This window comes from Humulus lupulus, chromosome 9 (assembly GCF_963169125.1).
Source record: "Humulus lupulus chromosome 9, drHumLupu1.1, whole genome shotgun sequence".
NCBI classification, from domain to species: domain Eukaryota; kingdom Viridiplantae; phylum Streptophyta; class Magnoliopsida; order Rosales; family Cannabaceae; genus Humulus; species Humulus lupulus.
This window is the reverse complement of record NC_084801.1, coordinates 165,623,651-165,643,834: the sequence shown is the minus strand read 5'-3', so window position 1 is coordinate 165,643,834 and position 20,184 is coordinate 165,623,651. Positions and strand designations below refer to the sequence as shown.

Below are 20,184 nucleotides of genomic sequence, written 5' to 3'. Positions count from 1 at the left end.
GCAATGTACTCGGTCTCAACAGTTGATAATGAAATTAAATTTTGCTTTTTGTTGTGCCATGACACCAAGTTGTTCCCCAAATAGAAACATCCTCCACTTGTGCTTTTCCTATCATCCTTTTCTTTCATAGCTTTAATCCAAGACTCATCAGTTAAAGCTTCACATTTTTTTGGTTCAAGTGAAGAGGTAAAACACACATATTGGATGAGATTTACATACCTTTTCCTTATGACCATGCTTTCTTCTAAATCTCCCAGAATGAGATCAGTTGGATGATTCTTTTTAACACTGACTGAAGATTCTCTTTGAATTAGATCAGTGATAATTTTAGGCATTTGCGTCTTTGTCTATTCAGAAGAGGATGTATCAGATGTGTCAGGTGATGATTTAGTTTCAGTTATTGTGGCAACAGAAGGAATTGCTGATACATCATTCTGGACTTTTGATTGATCAAGAGATTCTTCCATAAATTTATCTATCTCGTCTTCTATTGAAAATTTTGAAAAATCTTTGCAGTCATCAACAACAACATTAGTAGACTCTATAATAGTTTGGGTTCTCATATTGTAGACACGATATGCCCTATTGTTTATGGAATAACCAAGAAATACACCTACATCACTTTTAGCATCAAATTTTCCAACATTTTCTCGATCTCTCAATATGTAACACATCACCCAAAAATGTGAAAATAACTTACATTTGGACGTTTAGCTTTCTAGATCTTATAAGGATGCCAAAATACTCTATTTATTGTGTAACAAGCAATATTAATAGCTTATGCCCACAATATTTTGGATAGTTTCTTGCTATTCAACATTACTCTTGCCATTTCTTGAAAAGTGTGATTCTTTCTTTCAACAACTCCATTTTGCTCAGGAGTTTTGGGAGCTGAAAATTCATGAGTTATTCCACAAGATTTACAGAATTCATCATACACAACATTCTCAAATTTGTTTTCATGATGACTACGAATCCTAACAATCTGTCCAGTATTACAATCTTTTTCAACTTTTAATTTTAAACAAAGAGTTTTGAAAGCTTCAAAAGTGTCAGATTTTTCTCTTAAAAAATCAACCAAAGTAAAACAGGAGAAATCATCTATGCACACAAAAATGTATATTTTTCCATTTAAGCTTTCAACCTATATTGGACCTACATGATGAAAATAATTTGAATTGAAAAAACTCATCATTACAAAATACTTTGGTTGAATGTGACCCTTGACCCCACAAAAATGGTAAGTGGGAATGAAGTTCTCAGTCCTTTCATAAGACGTAAGATTCTTACCTATCTGTCTCTTTATTGATGAGACACTTTGAGATGTTAATGGATCAGAAACCTGCAATGTTAGATCAGAAGAAAAAATAGGTAATGAACGGGCTTGAACAAACACAGTTTTTCCCTTTAATTGAGCCTTTTAGATCTCAATCCAGCATTGTTTCGTTGACCTTCATTCTGAACCTACTCAAAAATTGTAGATCCTGGATTAAACATCTTAACATTTTTCTTAATAAGATCAAGCTCTTTTTTCAAACGGTTAATTTCAACATTTTTATGAAAAATCTCAGTTTCAAAAACTTTAACATTTTATTCAACTTCATCATTTCTGCAAGAAAGAGATTTGATCATTTTTGCATTTGACTGATTTACAGCACATAATTTAATCCATTCATTATACATTTTTTTGTAAGATTCTTTCAGAGAATCTTCATTGACTTCGGATTCATCAGAATCAGTGTCAACAACATCATCAGTACCTGTCGTATCATCAGTAACTTTATTTACTGAACACAAATGTTAAAGCAGCATTTTCACCATCTTCATCACTACTTTCAGAGTCATTATCACTCTAAGTAGCATTCATACATTTTTTACTTCTTTTCAAGGTATTTGCACATTCTGACTTAATTTGACCAAAACCATCACATTCTATGCATTGAACTCCCTTTTTATTGTTAGGAACAAAAGGATTAGAAGATGTGTTCCCTTTTGAGAATTTAGAAAAATTCTTTTTATGGCCCAATATTTTCATATATTTTTTAAAATTTCTAGTCAATATGGCCAACTCATTATCATCTTCATCATCTGAACTTACACTTTCAGAACTTTTCAAAGCTTAGATTCTTCTTTTTCTTTTACCTTGCTCGACTTTTCTATTTGTCTGATATGTTGATTCAGTTCAAAGGTTCGTAGAGAACCCATTAGTTCTTCCACTTTCATGGAATTCAAATATTTTGTCTCATCCATGGTTGTTAGCTTAGTGCTAAACGTGTCAGGTAAAACACGAAAAAAATTTCGAACTAAAACAGATTCATCTAGTATTTCACCTAAGGCAAAAAATTCATTAGTAACATCAGACAATCTCTCATAAAAATGAGTAAGAGTTCCAATTTCAGACATTCTAATATCCTCAAATTTTGTTTGTAACATAATGGACCTACAACGCTTGACATAAATAGTTACTTCAAATTGAGTTTGAAGGATTTGCCAAGCTTCTTTGGCCGAATCACAAGATGATATAAGTTTCATATACCATTCACCAACACCATTGAACAAAGCGTGTAAGGCCTTGTTATTGTAACTAGACAATAAATCATCAGCAGTTGACCAATTTAACTTAGATTTTACTGTTGTTCCACCAGTTTTTGCATCAACCTCAGTCAGTGTTGACCAACCTATCAAGAAAGATCTACATGCCTTCTCATCTTAAGATTTGATGAAGAATTTCATTCTAACCTTCCAGTAAGGATAGTTTGAATCATTAAGCAATGGCGGACGAGTTATAGAACTCCCTTCTGCAAAAAATGACATGTTGCAAACAAAAACACAAACAAACAGAAAGAAAAACACAAGATCTCACTAAGAGTTTAGTGAACCGCTTTGATCCCAATTGAAATTCCATTTTGTAAGATTACCAACATAATTTAACAAACAATTTAATTAATGCGGAATAGTTAAACAATTGTTTGAACAAACAGATATTCGGATGTATCAAGACAGATTGTTGATGAATCAGAATATACGAACAGAAAGTAAATTAACTAGATGTAACGTGACACAAGAAGTTTTTTACGTGGTTCAGAAAACCTAGTCCACAGGGCCACGCCCAGAGACAAAATCAATTAGTAAAGTCTCAAGAATACAATAAGCGTTTGACTTATACAAGTTTAGACTCCTTGTAAATCCTTGTCGCAACCTTGAAGTACTCCCCTTTAATAATCTGAATTTGATAAACACCAAGAACATGAAATCCCTTCTGAAGTTGATGAGTGCTCGCTTCCTCCCGAAGTGAGTCTTATGGAAATCTTCTCCCGAAGATTGTGTGTCACATTCACAAAGTTTATGACCTGTTTAAGAATAAACAACACAAAGAAAAACAAATAAACCAAGAGATAGTTAAACAAAGACTACTCTTTACAAATAAACTATCTTGTAACACCCTCCTAATCCAGGATCGTTATACTGTGTACTTTAAATTATCTCAGACTTGCTAATCAAGACATTCGGTTAAAAACGTGTAACTATGGTTAACGTCAAGGGTTAGGGTTAAAAATTTTGGTCAAAGGAACTGTTGACTTTCATTTAAAAAGTTTATACATACATGAGATCCCAAAATATTACAACCAAACTTTTAAAAAGGTGTATATACATCAAAATTACAGTCAGCCAACCTAAGTGGCAAAATCAGGGCTACAACCCTAGTTCCTCTGAGATAACCTTGGTCGTGGTGGACGAGCAGCCGCATACGAACACGCCATCACCGAAGCTCTCCAACTCATGGCTGGTCAAGCTTTCCTTTTCTCTTACCTACACCACAAAGCACCCGTGATTCATGGCTCTGCAAGAAAACTTAAACATGTGCATAAACAGAAAATATAGATTCCAAGAAACTTATCCAGCATGTTCAACAGTAATAACCTATTCTTACAGACATTCAATTACAAATAAATGGTCATTGGACCATTCTGGGGTCGTTGCCCTTAACAGTTGACCTTAGAGACAACCCTAGGGCTCTATCCCCTAGCTATGTGACCATAGAGTCGCATGGGGCCCTCGCCCTTAGCTCTAGGTAACTAGCCATAAAGCTAGCCAAACACTTTTGTTTTCCATCGACCATTGGGTCGGTCAACGTAATAGTACGTTGCTGATTTAGGCCTAAGCCTTTTGACCACCGCGCAACGCGCTAATGTCGTCCTTGACTAATAAGTCAAGCCCTAATCTTGGTATATGAATATCAATACAGAAATAGATATGGATAGGCATACCTAACAAGACAAGCACGCATTCATGTTAATCACATAACATCTTCAAGTAACCGTAATCATAGTAATAATCATGCTCATTTAACAGGGTCAAGCCCTAACCACGCAAACCATGCGAACAGTCATGTAGCACTTAAGCAGGTCTAGAATATTCAAGTAGGTTTAATCAACAAGTGAAACGATAACTAAAACATAAACATTCTCAGGGGCCCAAGCCCTGATCATAATTATTATTAACAGTCGGGCCAAGCCCTGATCACATAAAACACGTATTGGGTGCAGTTTTCTTACCTCAGGTTTAAGTATAGCGTAAAATAAGAATGACCCTCGAGCATGATCCCGATTCTGAGCCCCTAGCGATAACCTAGTCACAAACAATATAGGACTCCATCAATAACAAGCAAATAAAGGTTTCCGGGTAGTAGAATCAATAGCCCTAAGGAAAAGATTCCCGTCACTAAAAACTCACCATGGCCAAAACTGCCCAAGCGGGCCGCGATCTGCCCTTGAGTGTCGCAGCGCGCCCCTCAAGTCAGAGGCCCTCCTACCCTGGTAGTGGGACATGGGCCGCGACCTGCCCTTGAGGATCGCGGCGCTCCTCTCAGACAAAGCCCCCAAGGGCCCTTGGTTCTGTTAGGTCGCGGTCCCTCAAGAATAGGGTCGCAACTTAGCCCTACGAACCCAAATTTCCTCCATTTTTCATCAACCAAAATCATCACAATTCCACCCTAAAACAATAATTCATTCCACATAACAGTTTTAATATCTTCCCAGCAAGAAAACCCAACTAAAACCTAGATGCAAAACTCATCAAAACTCTGAATTCAACTCTTGAGCTCTAAGCCTCAAGAACACCTCAAGAACAGCTATAATTCTAACAGAATTCTGTTAAAAAACAGAGATTAAAACATTACCTCAGCTGTGAATGGTGATCCCCTAGCCACAAGCTATCCGAATTCTAATCCTGAGCCTTCAATTCCTTGGTTTTCCAGCCACAATCTTCTTAATTCTTCAAAAACTAACTTAGGGAAGCTTAGAGAGAAAGAGAAAGAGAGTGAGAGAGAGAGGGCGTTAGTTCAGAGAGTGTTTGTATGTTTTTTTTTTATATATATTTTATGTTTTCCTAAGGCCTAAGTTAACTTAAGCTAATCCCGAGGCTCAAAGTACAAAAAACGTCCTTGATGGCAAAACGGTCAAAATCCCCAGTATTCCCTCCTAATCTCGCTAACTCCAAATATATTCTCAATTATTCATTCTCATTACCCAATAACCCAATTTAATGCTAAATACCTAAAATACCTCTTGACTCGCCCTGAGTCGGGTACTGGGTCCCGTTGTGACTTTCCCGCTACACTACTACAAAAATGGGATTTCTCGACAGTTTTTAACTGTCGCTATTGAGCAATAACGACAGTCGACTAACTGTCGTATTTGCCTATGCCGGCGTAGAGTAGCTACGCCGACAATTAATAAGTGTCGTCGTTGCTGGCTACGCCAACAATTAATACGTGTCGATGTTGCTGGCAACGCCGATAGTTAATACGTGTCGCCGTTGCTAGCAACGCCGACAGATAATACGTGTCGCCGTTACTAGCTATACCGACAGTTAATAGGTGTCGCTGTAACATTAAATTTATACTATATATATATAAATAATAATTTTTTGATATATATTTTTTAAAACTTTTAATTATATTTTTAACAATTGAAATTTGATATAAATTTAAATAAAAAAAAGTACTCACATAATTAATTATTATTACCATAACTTGCAAAAAAAATTATATTTATCATAATAAAAATTCATTTACATAGAACATTTATTCATACAATTGAAATATAAATAATACATCAAATCCTCATGAGACTAAATAATTCTCAATAAAAATTCATTATTCTCAATGTAAATAATACATCAAATCCTCACTGTACATAATTCTTATAAGCAAGAAAGAAAATAATACCCAACAACTTGAAGAAGAATTTCTTGTTGCCTTGGTTCTCTTAAATATCCAAGTAGAGTTTTAGCCTACAATACAGAATAAACACCATTAAAGTCAAACCAAAACTAAAATAAATAGAGAACTTAAGGTTGCAGAAGAAATAAAAAGGATGATTGGCTTTTAGTCACAAAAATGATTTATATAAAAGTTGTATTTTTCTTATCAAACTGAAAAGCCTCTGGCTTAAGTAGTTAGTCTTAGTTCTTAAAACTAAGGAATACATACCTCTCAGTCTCAATTTAAAAGTGCTCGAGCTAGTTAGTTTATCAAATCACATAGACATTAATAAACCAAATTACCAATTATTCACAGCACATTAGCAAATATACAATAAACGAGAAATTAATATACATATATACACATATAAAGGCATGCACTATGTCGGTAATATGCATGAGATTCTATGTCCATAGTACTTAGCAAGAAAAGAAAAGATAATATAGTATAAAGCCACCTAAATGACCCCAGAAATTTCACAGGGCTGGATGACGTTTTCTTTTAAATGTGCAAAGTCAATACTATTAATATAGCTTTTTCTTGTAGTGAACAATAATACTAAGCATGACAGAGCATAGTAATTCAGAAAACTAATAGATTAAGAAGAAACTTGAACATAAATACTACCGATTAAGCAATATTATGAAACCTGAACATATATCAAATAGATTATAGCATAACAAACCAAAAAATTCAAAACAAAATTTGAGTTACTAGTAAGAAAAAGATTGATATTTTATATCACAATTACATTTCAGTTATCAGTGAGAAACTAACAAAAAGAAAAAAGAACAGAAAAACACTTACCATTCTTCATCTTCTCCGTTAACACAGAGAGAAACCGCCACAATCCAGGAATGAAGAAGCATGCGGCTTACTACTTGTGCATACAACACATGGTAAGTACATATATGGATAGAATGAAAATAAGATTATAATATGATAATATACCTTGTTGATGATAAGGTCAGCCTGAGAAATATTAAGAGCAATTGAATGATGAGCCATTACGATGTCATCTATTTTGCTAGTCCAAAATCAAATATCTAAAAACAATGAAGATACACCAAAATTGACAAAAGAGTAGGTATGTTAAGATAATGAAAAAAGACATAATATTTCACAACCACATAAACCAACACCATTTTCTTCTGTACTATTGATTTCTTAAAAACCCAAAGACAACTGTAATATTACCAAACAAAGGGAAACTAAATCAATCATGATTGATCAGTAGACATTTTCTAAAACACCATTTCAGGGACTGCAGAAATTTAGAGACTCCAAAAACCAAAAAACCACTACAGCTGCCCTTTGTTAATTCTTAAACCAATTAGACGGTGAACAAGAAGGAAAACAAAAAGAGAGATCAAGTGCAGCAATATCATCCAGGGGTACATGACTGTCATTATACTTAAACAATTTTTAGTAGTTGAATAATATGCCATGCATATTAGAGAATTATTCTCTTGAAATAATGGTAACTTGATTTAAATATTTTCATTTCAGATTTTTATTGCCCTGTAGCAGTACAATTTTAAACAAAGTTGATTATCATGTTGAAAACTATTTTCCAAGAAAGAAAAATTGTCTACCTAAATGAGTTGTCAAGTTTCATGAGCATAGTAATATGATATATGAATAATACGAGAAAAAGCTAAACTAGACAACATATTAATTATATATATACATATATATATATATATATTCATCTGAGTACATTAACATATGAAGACACACATTAATCCTATCATGAAAAGCTAAGCCTAAAACACATTATATCATACAAAGACATCGGCAGTCAAAAGATCTATCCCAAAATCCAATACTATAAAAAAAATACATAAGAATTTCGAAAGAAAGAAAAAACTCCTTTTCGCAAATATACAAACAGATAGTGTGTATCAGTCAAAAAAGAACAATACAACTAATATCTCAAACATATATTCACATATATATATATAAATATATACATATCATCTAATAATAACAGACCTAAAAGATTCACAAAAGCAATCATTCACTCTTCAACTAAAGAAAAATGCAGAAATATATGAATCAAATAAGTTGATAATCTCATACCCATTTCAGATTTAAGCCAGCCAAAACGTCGATTCCAATTCCGACCACAGTTGAGTCTGAGCCTTCAGTGGGTTTTGAAGCCCAAAACATAAGGAGTATGGTGGTGGTGGCGGCTCGGCTAGTGGTAGCTTAGGGTGGCCAAAAAGTACTTGGAAAGCTTCGTTGCACTCCCATTCGTTCGAACTTTGAAAGCCCAATGGGGGGGACCTTAAGGGGCGCGTACGGCCGCGGGTTCGTGGGGGTCGAAATTTCGGAGGCCGGGGAACACGCCTGTACGACACGTGTAGCTTTCCGGCGACTGGAAAGCGATCGTTCAAGTTTGGCAGATCGGACACGAGAGAGAGAAAGTGAGATCTGGTGGGGAAGAGGTAGATCTGAGAGGGAAAGAGGGTATTCGTGTTTTTTTTTTTCATTTCCTACTTAAATTAATAATAAAGTATTATTTATTTAATTTGATTTGCTCATTAGTTAATTAAGTAATAAATGTGATTTTATAATGTTAAAATTTAAATTCAATTTATTTGAACTTTCTAATTAAATTAATAATCTTATCAAATTAAATTTGGTCCCAAAACTATAAATTAACTTTTAAATCATATTTTACTCCAATTCTCATAAAAAAAATTATTGAGATTAAAAACGTCTTATTATTTATTTTCATGAATTAAACAATAATTAAGTGGTCCAAAAATTTTCAATCTCACAATTTAAAAAAATATAAACCTTATAAATTCTAATTATTAATTTAATTATTTCTTATTAATCATTTCCCAATATATAATAATAACTCAAATTAAAAGACATAACTTTGTAAAGCTTTAATTTTACTCTAAGTGTTTTTCTTTGTTTTTTTTTTAATTTACTTATTAATAAAGCTTTAATTTATTATTATTATTTTAAGGTTCACTTTGAGAGACCTCAATACTTTTTTAGTAATATAATTAATTATATAAATATGTTAAAGAATAATAAATTTAAATCTTCATATAAATATTCTTATAAATACAAAAGTTAATAATATAAAAAATTAAGAAACAAAAAAAAATCTAATTTTACAAGTTTTTAATAAATACATAATTTTTATAAATATATATTTACATAATTTAGTTTATTTTTAAAATTATACTATTCATTAATTTTTTTACAATATTTTTCCAATTAATAAAACAACTCATTTTTAACTAATGATTTTTTTTAAATATGTTAAAAAATAATATAGATAATTTTATAAATATGTTAAAGAATAATAAATTTAAATTTTGATATAAAAATTATTATAAATACAAAAGTTAATAATATGAAAAATTTAGAAATAAAAAAAATCTAGTTTTAAAAGTTTTTAATAAATACATTATTTTTTTAAATATATATTTACATAATTTAGTTTATTTTAAAAATTATACTATTCATTAATTACAATTTTTTATTTGAATTTTGGCGACATTTTATGACTGTCGGCATTGGATTTTTATAATTGTCGGCGTTGGGGTCAATAGCGACACATTTTAACTGTCGGCATTGGTCTCGAATTAACTGTCGGGGTTGGGTTCAATAGCGACACATTTTAACTGTCGGCATTGGTCTCGAATTAACTGTCGGCGTTGAGGTCAATAGCGACACATTTTAACTGTCGGCATTGGTCTTGAATTAGCTGTCGGCGTTGGGGTTAATAGCGACAGTCAAAAGTAACAGTGACAGTTATTAGCTGTCGGCGTTGGTCTCTATGCCTACAGTTTTTAAGTGTCAGCATAGAGTCCCGCTAAGCAATTACGACAGTCAACAGAGTTGACTGTCGTGGTTGGGTGTCGGGAAAGCCCAGTTTTGTAGTAGTGCTAACTTGCTCCCTAAGATTGTCTCGTACCAAATAACTCAAATAAACACACCTAATAATGCGGTCTCTCACATATATCACATATAAGCACATATATACAATTATGTCCATAACGGGTCAAATTACGATTGCGCCATTTAATAAGAAACAGGCCCACATGCATATACTTAATAACCTTAAACATGCATAACTAGTTATATTATCATATAAATCTCACAATCACAATCAAATATATCAAATAAACATATAATTCCATATATTGTCATCCTAAGCCTTATTAGGTAATTTTGGGACGTTACATATCTCTTCAAAGTATGAAACATTAGAAGGGTGAAGAGATGAGAATGGTTGCTGCTTAGGTCTAGTATTTATAGAGTTTAGAAACTCATAAGTCAGTCAATCTCGTTAATAGCCCAAATAAGACCAAATCGAGAAGTTACTTAAAATAACTTCTCATTTCATTTACTGCAGAAATTTCCAGATGTGACAGGCAACCATCTTGTAGCATCAGGAAATGGACGAACCTGGTCTTAAAACCTAGCTAGATTCATTTTCGAAGTTTCCTTTCTTGAGCATCAAGACTTACTGATTTTTCTCTTTTTAAATAAACTATAATTAATCAAAATATTCAGAGAATAATCCTATAAAAAGTCCTTCTTAAAATAGATAAGTTGCCATAAACAAATTAGGAAACTTGACTAAGAATAAAATGTAATTTAATAAGGAATTGATTATTACCAAAATAAGACACAATCACACTTAATTACCCAATATACAATTTCAAAAAATACTCATTAAATAATAAAATATATTTATTACAAAGGTTAGCCAAAATAGAATTTTACAAGTTATAATATCTAAATCTATAAAATTTACCTCAAAATCATCAAAAAGACACTCCACTAAATGAGTTAAATCAGTCTTCTATTTTAGGTCACTGTATTCTAACTCCACATGTAGTTAAGGTTTACCCATCTTTCAAACATTTTTTTATTATTATTTTACTTCTTTTCATTCTTTCTCGTTCTAAATTGATTGTTTTTTTTATTCTTATCTCCTTTTTTATTAATTTACTTAGTAAATATATTTAAAAATATAATATTTATATAATATAGAGAGAAAATATAAAAAAGTTTATGTATGATGTAATGAAAAAGTTAAAGGTAAAATAAAAAAAGAGATGTTTAGGTACAGTATTTTAAATGAGGCAAGAGAGTATCGGTTGAAAGTGTAAAGTTTGGGTCCTAAGTGATAGTTTTAAAAAAATTGAAGACCTCTAGTGATATAAACCCATTAATAAATGAAATTGCTACAATATAAAATCTTACTTTTAGCCTCTGACTAAAATTGTAAAAATTGTGACTAAAAAAACATTAGTTCACTTATATCTATCGCCATTAAAAAGTTCACGACTAAAAAGACTAAATATATATTTAGCCAAATGACATTTAGTCACAGAATAATTATGTTGTAAAATTTATGACTAAATAATAACTTTTTTTATTTAGTAAATAACTATATACTTCTTAAGAGATACTAATGTGCACATATGCATATATTTAATTAGGGTTTCAAGGATAAGGTTGGAATAAAGAAAAGGAAACTAGAAAAAGAACATGCATATCAACAAAAAAAGAAGATATCATATTTAAAATTTACAATTGGCAAGTGGTGTAGACATGGCCCAAATTAGAGGGGCCTTTAAGACAAAAGCCATCTTTTAAAGTCATTAAATCTTTTCTTTTTTACCATCTTTTAATAAATGCTTATGAAAAAAATGTTTCTTTTTGTTTTATCTATATTGAAATATATCTAGTTAAGAAGATATCATGAGTATAATTCATGAATTTAAAATTTTGAAATATTCGATAAAAAAAAAAATTAAGTGGGGTTATTATAGACTGGCCCAAAGATCTCTTATATCCACCTTAACAACTGGGATGTTCAACGAATAACGAATACTTTTCACCATTTAAACAAATTTTTAAGCAATTGCCTCGATCCCCAGGTACAAATAAAACAATGACTTTGACACTTTATGGGGAATATTGTTAATAATTCCCTTCTTTTTTTTTTCTACTCTTTCTAGTTCTTTACATCTCTTTTTCTTGTAGACTTCTTGACCTCTTTTCTCCTAAATTCAAATCAAAATTCAATATTACTACATAGTTTATATAGTTAAAGTTGTCCTTTACCTATTATAGGATTCATAAAACTAGCTATAGGTTTCTATAATCCACTCAATTACAATATGAAAAACATATAATAACCTTACTTCTGATCCAATCAAGGTATCTACAAATAGTACCAAAAAATGTCTAAGTATGAACCTAAGAATCACAAATATTATTATATGATGGCTATATTATGTTTCAAGGAAACAAAATCGGTTGATTATATATATGATGAAAATTAAGAATGAAAATTGAATAAATAAGAAAAATTAGATAATGAAGAATATGAAAGAGAGAATCATCAGCACCTTGAGTCTCAAATTTAAATAAATATATAGATAATTGGTCATATTATGCTTAATTTTAACATGAGAAAGAAGGGAACACATAATTACAAGTAATAACAAATTAATCAATATTAAAATAGGTTTTTTTTTCTTTCTAAACCACGTAAAGGTCTAATCATGAACGGCAAATCTTTAATACACTGATGATAATCATGATCAATCAAGTTACTGATAATAACTTCGTAGTTTTTTTTTTTTTGGTGGAACACATAAATAATAATAATCACAGATCCATATACCGATATATAACGAAGTAGCCACATAGCCATAGAAAGCCTAGAACTACTTTAATTAATTCCCAAGACGCGTGAATATACTTGTACCAAAACATTAATTATAACCTCATATCACAACAAATATTTATATAGTTTTTACCAACGTACTAGTAATTAATAAAATCATTAAACGACATCGTATCTTGGTTCTGGAAGCTAGAATCTTGAGTGTACGGCATCGTGGGCGGTAGCACTACTTGATTTTGATGATTATGATCATGATGAGTTTGAGGAACCATGCTCGTCGACCCAGAATAATCATTCTGTGGAGTTTCATAAAGATGATGATGATGGTGGTGACAAGGTAGCAGAGTAGAATAATCGTGATGGTTAGGATCAGGTGGAGTGAGGTACATGGAAGCAGCGGTGGGGTCGTCGACGTCGTCAACGTAGTTGATCATGGTTTGGTGAAGCCATATCTGGGTCTTGAGAAACTTGACGTAGTGGATGGCCTCTTCGAGCATGGAAACAGTGTCCATCTTAGCTCCGCCGGGGACCAAGCTCTGTAAGATCTTGAACCGGTCACTGATCCGGTGCCTCCTTTCTCGAGCTGCCACGCTTTGAGGGTCCGTAGAGAGCTTCACTCCGCCGCCGCCGCCTCCGCCTCCGACTTTACCACTACCTGTTCTCCTGTTAGTACTATTAATACTGTTTCCATTATTACCCTTCTTCTTCGTGGTCTTGTTTGAACCACCAAACGATCTAGATGAGCTAGAGTACTGAGTTGTAGTAGTAGTACTAGGAAAATAGTCCATCTCAAAAACCTAAACCTGAAATTCTCAACTGGGTTTTACTTGGATAAAACTCTTATATATACATATAGAAATATAAATATATTTATAGAAAGATGAAGAAGCTATATAGCTTGAGATATATAATATATATTGGCTCGTTTGGTAAATATGTCGTCACGTGAGTACTCAGCTAATCTTTGGAGCAGGATTCGGGTGTCTACCCTAGGAAAGGCCTAGCTAAATGCCCAGCTATATATATAGAAGAAAGAACCACACCCCAGAAGTTTTTTTTTTCTTTTTTTAAAAAAAATAAATGAAAAATAAATAAATAACTAAATTATACAACCTTGGCCAGAACAGAAGAACTATTCAAGGGGAAGACAATAAAGGTCCTGGTGCCAAAATCTTTGCCTTGTATAGTGAGTCACTACTACTACTACTGACTTTGAGTTTTGTAATAACTTTGTTTTACAGATAAATTATTAGATAGTACCCCCACACATGTATATTTCTCCCCAGGACCCCTAGGACCCCCCAGCAAGATCACATTCTTTCCCTAACCAATCGGCCAGTTAAAAGAGACATCACAGAGAGTTTCTTAGAAAAATAAATATTATCCTTGATTTTTGAAACCCTAGCTAGCCCCAATTAAAAATTTACTAAATTTGGCATGGTAATAAATAAACTTTAAAATTACAATATTTCTATTAAAAAAACTTTTAAATAAAAATTCTAAATAGTTCGATGAAATTTGTGTCGAGTTGATTTAGCCAGGAAATATGAATGGGTTTTTATAAATTATTCAGTCAATTAAATTTTAGGAAAATTCTAGAGTGCTCCTCATATTTTTTGGAGCACTGGTGCAATTTTTTTCTGTTTTCAGTACTGGAATGATTTTCGATGCAATTTTTTTTATAATCGTGTATATTGTAATTATTTAGAGTATCATAAAATTTTAAGAAAATTCTAAATAATTTACATTATCAAAAATATAGTTCAAACAGGATATCTTCCACGCGTATAAGAAAACATAGTCACTCGTGCAACTGACTATTTTAACATTATTTTTTAAACTGTAAATTATTCGAAATTTCTTAAAAATTTACATAATGTTCTAAATAATTATAATGCACGTAATCATAAAAAACATTGGCGAAAAAATCATCCCGTATCAAAAAGGTGCACTGGTATGCCTATTTTTAAGGGTGCTAGGCCAACCCTAAATTTTTAATATATTTATATATATATATCATATACTTGTAAAATTTCTACAGTAAATAACAAGTACCCAAGTGGATTGTGAATTAATTCCAGCCATGTTAAATGCAAATTTAATTTTTTTAATATCTTTTTTTTTTAATTTTTAATACTATTAAAAAAATAGTTAAAATTCAATTTATTTTCAATTATTATTTTTCTTTGAAAAAATACTCTTTTATTTTTTGTATTTAATTAACTATTAATGATAGATTACTTTTTATTAATATCATCTTAAATTATTATTTTTGTGTGTTGGGGAATAGTACCAAATATAAAATTTGTCTATTTTTTTAATAAAAAACTTCACATTATATTTAGAATATGAATTGGAGATAGTCTATGAATACGTTTGGTAAGAAAAGAGTGTTACGCTAATATTGAATTTTAGGATAAATAAATCAATTATAATGTTTATATTTATACTAATTTTTTATACTATCAATATATCATATATTTTTTGCCAAAAAATATGCTATATATTTTTAATAAATCTCACTTTATATAAATATGATTAATTTAAAAGGTATATTTAAAGTTTAAAATTTTAATATAATTTTTGAATATATGAATTGCTATCAATAAATTGAAAGAATAATAAGTTTATTTGTGCTGGTTTATAGGAGAGGGTAAATTATAGATGCAAAATTACTATATATTACTTATTAAATAATTATATATATTTAAGATATTTTAAATATAATTATATTATTTAATTTAGAAATATGTCATTTTGGCTCCTAATATTTATAATGGAAATACAATGTTTGTCTCTAAATTTCTAAAAAAATTCTAAAACTAACTCTCAGTTTTTCAACTGACTCCAAAAGGGTACCTTAATTTGTTTTTGGCCAAAATAATTATTAATTAACTCATTCTTTACACAACTTAAATTAGGTTACCTTTATGTTTTGCAGTTGTAAACATCACTCATGCCCATTGCTTGGACAATAATAAGGTTGTAGCTAAGGATTGTCGAGGTTGTTTAATCATTAGACAGAGCTTAATTAACTGTTTGGGGAAGAATCAAACGATCGAGAAACTTCCTATCATTCAATATGTTGAAGCTAACCTTAGTTTCTTTACAATACATTAATGTGTTGTTTGGTTGGAGACAGAACGAAAATGAAGGAATATGAATGAGAATGAAAAAAAAAAGGATAAAACTTAATATAAATAAAAAATATTGATAAAAATATTATTAAATTTTTTTTAATTTTGTATTGGAATAGTTTTTCTTTATATTTTCAAATAAAATAGTCATTCCACCAAAATGATGGAAAAATCATTCCATTAAAAGTTTAAAATACAATCAAACAAAGAAATAAAATGAAAATTGATTAATTTTTATTTCATTCCATTCCATTACTTCAACAAACATCACCTAAATAAGGTAAGGATTAATAATTAATAATGGTTAATATATAAGCGAGAAAGTCACTTGATAACTTTTATTGTATAAATGCTAAGTCTGATCTTTATTGTTACTTATCTAATCCTGACCAGGCAATTGAGAAGATCACAATATATAGAAAAGCCTCTCTCCCTCTCTTCCACTTTGATCTCAATAAACAACATGACTAGAAAAGAGAGCATATCAAAAGGGGGAAATGAGAAAAGATATAGCATTGAAATGTATTCTTATTGACTCATAAAAATCTCCCCCAATGCCCTAGTATAGTTATAATATATTTTTTTTAATTCTTGTTATTTCATATTATTAGTAAAAATATCTATAATTTATAGGCTTTAAATTAATCAAAAATTATTATTTTTTATTTTTAATTATCACTTTTTCAAAATTTTATATTGTATATTAAATTTAAGAGTATTTCCCTTAAAAAAAATTAGTTTGATGAAGTACTCGAATACTATTTTTTTACCAAATTAAAATTTTATTTTATTAAAAAAATTATTTATTAATTTTATTTTTGTTTAAATCTAGAGACCTACAGAGAAAATTTTACTTGAATAGTATATTACCTTTAATTTATTTTCTTATTTCTGTCATGTTTTTATATTTTAGAATTATCCTGTTAGTCGGTTTGGAAAAATCCTCGTCCTTTCATTTCTCTTCTTTCTATTACATTCTCTCTTATTAAACAACTAATAATTTTGCTCTCTCTCCAATACTCCATTTTCAAAAATCCTCTTACGATGAGAAAATTAAGTTTGACCAATGTAAATGACAGAATTACATATTCTTAATTAAATAAATATTATGTCCGTACTTATTTACGTAACTTCATAGACATGGTAAAAAAATTAACACTCGTGAAACTTTCAATTCAACACTATATTGTTCTGTTCTTTCTATTTATGACGTTATTAATATACAGATTCGATATTAATTGTCAGACTAATTGACGGTTCAGGATAATTTTGTCCCATAGCTTTTAGTTAATTTAATTCTACCGCTACACTATATCAATATCCTTAAGTAAAAATTCAAGGTTTCAAATCAAAGTTTTTTTGTTTTTAGTTTGACAAATTACGTAAAGGGTAAGTGTAAGTGTATAAATCAAATATAATAACTATTTGTTTGTCCAAAAGTGCATATGTATTAGTGGTATTAATTAATAGGATTTATACCATCTTATTTCTTTTGTTTTTTTTTAATGAGGATTGAGATTTTTTTTATTTTGTAAATTAGAAAAGAAAAAAAATACCCTCAACTTAAATTTACTCGACAATAAACTCAAAAAGTATAGTCCAAATATATATTTATATTGTCAGTATCCTATAGCTAGAAAATTTGAGAAAGAAGAATCTGAAACTATATGTATATTGAATTGACGGTGCATTTTTTCTCTAATTTATAAAACAAAGAGTCCCATTATATCATTTAAAATCTAAGGCTGAAAGGGATAGTAAAAAAAGTTTGAGACAAAGATTGTATAAATAATCTTGATTATTATTAATAAGAACCTTTATGTAATTAGTTTTAAAATATATAATTAATGATGTACGTTGTTCTTTATATATGGTCCATGGGAAGAGGGGGGGTCCTTCCTCTGAAATCGAAGTAGATGGATCATAGTTGCAGGGGGGTTTTGTCTAATTCCAAGAACCAAATAGTTATTGCCTGGCTTTCTAATGTACGACCTCTTGCTTTTTATAGCTTTTATCCTAAGGTTTTACACTGTTTGTTGAAAGAGAATAACTGTTAAGTGTCCCCTCTATTGCTACTTCTTTAGGAGGAAAAAGAAAAGGCTTACGGTCTTATCAACCAAGCTCTTCTTTTAAAGACAATTATATAACCAAAGTTACTAATAATCAAACCCAACCTCACTCACTCTTACCATTCAAGTTACATTGTAGATCTTCTACTTAAAGTTTTGGTTACAAGATGTTTTATCAACCCCACTTACCCCCACCCCCAAAAAAATAAAGAATTGAATAGTTAGTAGAATCTATAACACTTGCTGTGATTAGTAATTAAACAAGTAATTAATAAAGTTTTGCTGTGCAGGGTTTTTGTTAGTTTCTATAGAATCTCAGACATCATCAGATTCAAGTGTGTAGGCCACCAAACAAATTCATTTATAATAATATACCTTTTGTTTTGTCTCCGATTATCAAGGGTACCTCATAAAGAAAAGTTAAAATGTGTCTATTAATTATAAATAGTTGCCGATCTTTTGTGAGATAACGAAAATTCTAATATACTTTTTAAAAGTTATTAAAAATAGATATTTATTAATTATATTAATATAAATTTAAATATTATAAAATATTATTATTATAATAATATTTAATACAAAATTAGATATTTAATAATTATATTGATATAAATTTAAATATTATAACTTATTTTTTTAAGTTATTTTGTACTCTGACCTACTTTTGATAATTTTTGACAAAACAGTCTCTGTCTGAAATTCGACCAGTTGTCTAAATTTTTCGATCAGCTGTCTTAAATTTTCAACCGGCTATTTGAATTTTTCGACTAGCTGTCTAAATTATGATATGTCATATTGTAAAAAATTATTAAAACTAAGCAAGCATAATGACTTAAGAAAAATCTCATTTTTTACAAGGTAATATATAATACATAATCTTAATTTTTATTTTTAAATATCATTTATATTTTAAAAGAAAACATGTTTTCTTATTACTTAACTTAACTAAATATATATTCATATTAAATAACACCAAACATTATAAATACATTATATATATGTGTCATGTGTGTACAAATGGTATGATTGTATAACTACATAAAAAATTAAAATAACAATTATCCTCTATCAATAATAAACAAGTTTTTTCTCCAATCATAAATGTGTAATTTGAATAACATCATAAATATTTTATACATTAAATAGTGTAGTTTATGATCTAAAATATTATCATATATATATATTTTAAATATTTTATTATTAAATTAAAGAATTAATAATAATCTTATTTAAGCATTATATATTAAAATTTGAAATTAATGTAGAAAAAAAATATTTACTTGTTGGTGACTTGCTATATCAAGTCACTATGTTGTCACATCATCATAATTGTTAATACACATCTATGGATAGTAACCATTGATAAATCTTCTATATATATAATATTATTTATTATTTAAAATTTATATAACAATTATAAAAACTTAATAAATAGATTTAGTAATTTTTTTAAAAAAAAAACTAACCAAATGTGCATTACACATTCCTTGCACCTAGTATAAATGTTTATACATTATTTTAGTTACACTGTGAAAGATTTTTCCGATCCCAAGTAAATAAATAAAAACAGTCTATAATAACCAATATATATAGAACAATAACAATAGACTCATCATTTTAAACAATTCCACATTATTGCGTGCATTTTGAGTGTGTATAATGAGTATATCTCTTCTATATAATAAGTGTGTAGATAATGAAATTTTTTTATTTTAACGGTATTTTATTTTTTGAATGTTAACTTTAACGGAATATTCTTATATTTAACTGAATATTTTTATATTTAAAGATAGTTTGTAAACACTTAAACTTAAATAAAATAAAATAAATAATTAAAAAAACTAAAATTAGATATTTTACAATGATAATTTGTTGATGCGGTTCTTCGCCAACAGGTAATTAAGAAAAGAAGAGAAAGGGATTAGTGCTAATGTTGAACCGAAACAGATATGTGATCTTAGAAAATAAAAAGGTGACTCAAGACACGTTTTTTAAGTGGTTCAAAGGTTAAAATCTTTCTACTCCACTAGTCAGTAT

At 29.7% G+C, this 20,184-nt stretch overlaps 1 protein-coding gene and 1 long non-coding RNA gene across 2 annotated transcripts; both read right to left on the bottom strand.

The window, feature by feature from the left end:
• Positions 1–6,137: 6,137 nt before the first annotated feature.
• On the bottom strand, positions 6,138–8,764 carry LOC133800948 (uncharacterized). Its single transcript, XR_009876664.1, has 4 exons — positions 8,348–8,764; positions 7,217–7,311; positions 7,073–7,142; positions 6,138–6,294 (listed from the first exon to the last, which is right to left on the bottom strand). It is a non-coding gene; the product is annotated as an uncharacterized LOC133800948 (long non-coding RNA).
• A 4,205-nt stretch (positions 8,765–12,969) lies between these two features.
• LOC133802380 (transcription factor BHLH6) lies at positions 12,970–14,027 on the bottom strand. Its single transcript, XM_062240680.1, has one exon. It carries the CDS (start codon positions 13,727–13,729, stop codon positions 13,082–13,084), a length of 648 nt encoding a protein of 215 aa, XP_062096664.1. The 5' UTR covers positions 13,730–14,027; the 3' UTR covers positions 12,970–13,081.
• Positions 14,028–20,184: the final 6,157 nt, after the last annotated feature.

What these genes read in the sequence shown, in the direction of transcription:
- LOC133802380 (XM_062240680.1), bottom strand. Translation starts at nt 13,729, where the DNA reads ATGGACTATTTTCCTAGTACTACTACTACAACTCAGTACTCTAGCTCA.